This window comes from Labrus bergylta, unplaced genomic scaffold (genome assembly GCF_963930695.1).
Source record: "Labrus bergylta unplaced genomic scaffold, fLabBer1.1 SCAFFOLD_196, whole genome shotgun sequence".
Classification (NCBI taxonomy): Eukaryota; Metazoa; Chordata; class Actinopteri; order Labriformes; family Labridae; genus Labrus; species Labrus bergylta.
This window is the reverse complement of record NW_027077252.1, coordinates 25,001-27,500: the sequence shown is the minus strand read 5'-3', so window position 1 is coordinate 27,500 and position 2,500 is coordinate 25,001. Positions and strand designations below refer to the sequence as shown.

Genomic DNA, 2,500 nt, shown 5'->3' with positions numbered 1-2,500 from the left:
TTTGAAAAATGTGAACTTGCGACCTGCACGCCGAGAGAGAGCGGTGTGGCGGGAGGAGACGTCTGCTCCTCGGACTCCTTCAACGAGGACATCGCCGTCTTCTCCAAACAGGTAGAGAAGCAAACTTTTCATCCCCGTGTCAGTTAACACAACACATCTGGAGGATTTCAGGAGGGCCAGGGCCGTAGGAATCTTTCATGGGCCCATGGACAGAAATCAGCTGAGGGTCCCGATGCCCCCCTCTTTAATTACAGAATAGATATAATTCTATATAATTCTTCTATAATAATATAAGATTTTAAATCCTAAATATCAAACATGCTTGATGTAAATTTTGGCGACGCTCTCTGAGCAGATCGGGGACGTTAAACTTAAATCTTTTTACTGCTCACACTACAAGATAATCTGGGAACATTAACGGTTTAGAGCAGCCTCGGGAACGCCCCTGCGATTGTCGGGTAGGAGGAATCTGAACTCTAATCGGCCAAATATCCTGTAGTCTGAGGCGAGCCAGGCTTAACGTTGTAGCCCTCGTCCTCCCACAAGTTCTGTATTTACTTTCAAAACAAAAACAGGTTTGCATCCAAACAGGAAGTGAAGTGACCTTAGCTTAAGACAATAAAGCAAATCAAAAGTTTTTGTGTTTTAAGCCGTTGAGCAGCGCGAACAGGCTAAGTATGACTCCCTATAGGAGGAGTCTAGGAAAGCCGGGTACACACTAAAACATCATCTGGACAGTTTTGGGTCTCAGTCTCCCAAAAAAAGAAGCTGCTGCTTTGCCTACTAGACGAGGAGGGAGAAAATATTTGTTCCTTTTCTACCCAGTTTAGAGTGTATATGCTAAACACACTACCTCAGTTCATGAATCATGATGTGTTTTATAGTTGGTCTCTTTTTTGAAACATCTCTTTAGGAAATGTGCACATAAAGCTGGGTGTCCAAGGACTTCTTACCGCTTAGTTTGGGGTCCTGATTAAGAAGTTTCTTTGTGTGTGTGTGTGTGTGTCTCCAGATTCGATCCGAGAGGCCTTTATTTTCATCAAACCCAGAGCTGGATAATTTGGTGAGTTATCAATGTGAATGGTTTTATTACAATCTGATTCATACAGTTTTGATATGACAGAAAAACATTGATTTCTTTGCCAACGAGTCAAAACGAATGAACGTCATTTGGTTGTCTTACAGATGATTCAGTCGATACAGGTGCTGCGTTTCCACCTCCTGGAGCTGGAGAAGGTCAGAATATATTCATATATAGATGTGCTTTATGTTGGTTTGATCGCTGAGATATAAACAAAAATGCTCAATGTGTTGCTTATTCAAGTATCCTAAAATATCTCGTTACATTCCTTTAATTTAGAATATTTTAATGCACTTTACTCCCTTTGGGGGGTCTTCTAATATTCCGCTCATCGTAGATTCAGGGTTGTCTGACATTGGGGGGGTTGTCTAATATTTGGGGCCGCCTATATTTCTGGGTCGTCTGATATTGGGGTTTATTGTATAATCTGTAATATATCCGGGGTTGTCTTATTTTGGGGTCAACTCATAATCAGGGTTTTCATATATTTGGAATCGTCTTATATTCCGCGTCGTCTTATATTTTGGGGTCTTCTCATATTGGGGGTTGTCTTATATTGGGTCGTCTTTTATTTGGTCACATGCAGGATATATTTAAAAAAAATGTCTGATAAAAATCTAAATTGAGATCTTCAAGTTTACAGATTATCAGCCTAAACTTTGAAAAATTGTTGAAATATTATTCTTATATAAACTGTTAATTATTTTTCCAGGTCCACGAGCTCTGCGATAACTTCTGTCATCGATACATCAGCTGTCTGAAAGGGAAGATGCCGATCGATCTGGTTATTGACGACAGAGATGGAAACAAATCGGACAGCGAGGACTTCCTCAGGTCGTCAGGAAACAACATGGATCAGGTGAGTTCAGTGTCTCTTCCAGGGACTGATGAACATTGAAATATATCCTACAACCTCATGTCCCATCCCATGTCCCATCCCATGTCTATCCCATGTCCCATCCCTTGTCCCATCCCATGTCTATCCCATGTCCCATCCCATGTCCCATCCCATTTCCTATCCCATGTCTATCCCATGTCCAATCCCATGTCCCACCCCATGTCCCATCCCATGTCCTATCCCAGGTCCTATCCCATGTCCCATCCCATGTCCTATCCCAGGTCCTATCCCATGTCCCATCCCATGTCCTATCCCAGGTCCTATCCCATGTCCCATCCCATGTCCCATCCCATGTCCCATCCCATGTCCTATCCCAGGTCCTATCCCATGTCCCATCCCATGTCCCATCCCATGTCCCATCCCTTGTCCCATCCCATGTCCCATCCCATGTCCCATCCCTTGTCCCATCCCATGTCCTATCCCATGTCCCATCCCTTGTCCCATCCCATGTCCCATCCCATGTCCCATCCCTTGTCCCATCCCATGTCCCATCCCATGTCCCATCCCTTGTCCCATCCCAT

At 43.8% G+C, this 2,500-nt stretch overlaps 1 protein-coding gene across 1 annotated transcript in view; it reads left to right on the top strand.

Moving 5' to 3' along the window:
* LOC110001385 (homeobox protein Meis1) overlaps positions 1 to 2,500 on the top strand; it is a gene marked incomplete at both ends in the record, with an annotated part of 25,918 nt that overhangs the window by 31 nt on the left and 23,387 nt on the right. The window contains 4 exon segments of the mRNA XM_065952289.1: positions 1 to 111; positions 1,013 to 1,063; positions 1,186 to 1,236; positions 1,794 to 1,940. The exon segment at positions 1 to 111 is cut by the window's left edge and continues 31 nt beyond it. Coding sequence (XP_065808361.1) covers positions 1 to 111; positions 1,013 to 1,063; positions 1,186 to 1,236; positions 1,794 to 1,940 — 360 coding nt within the window.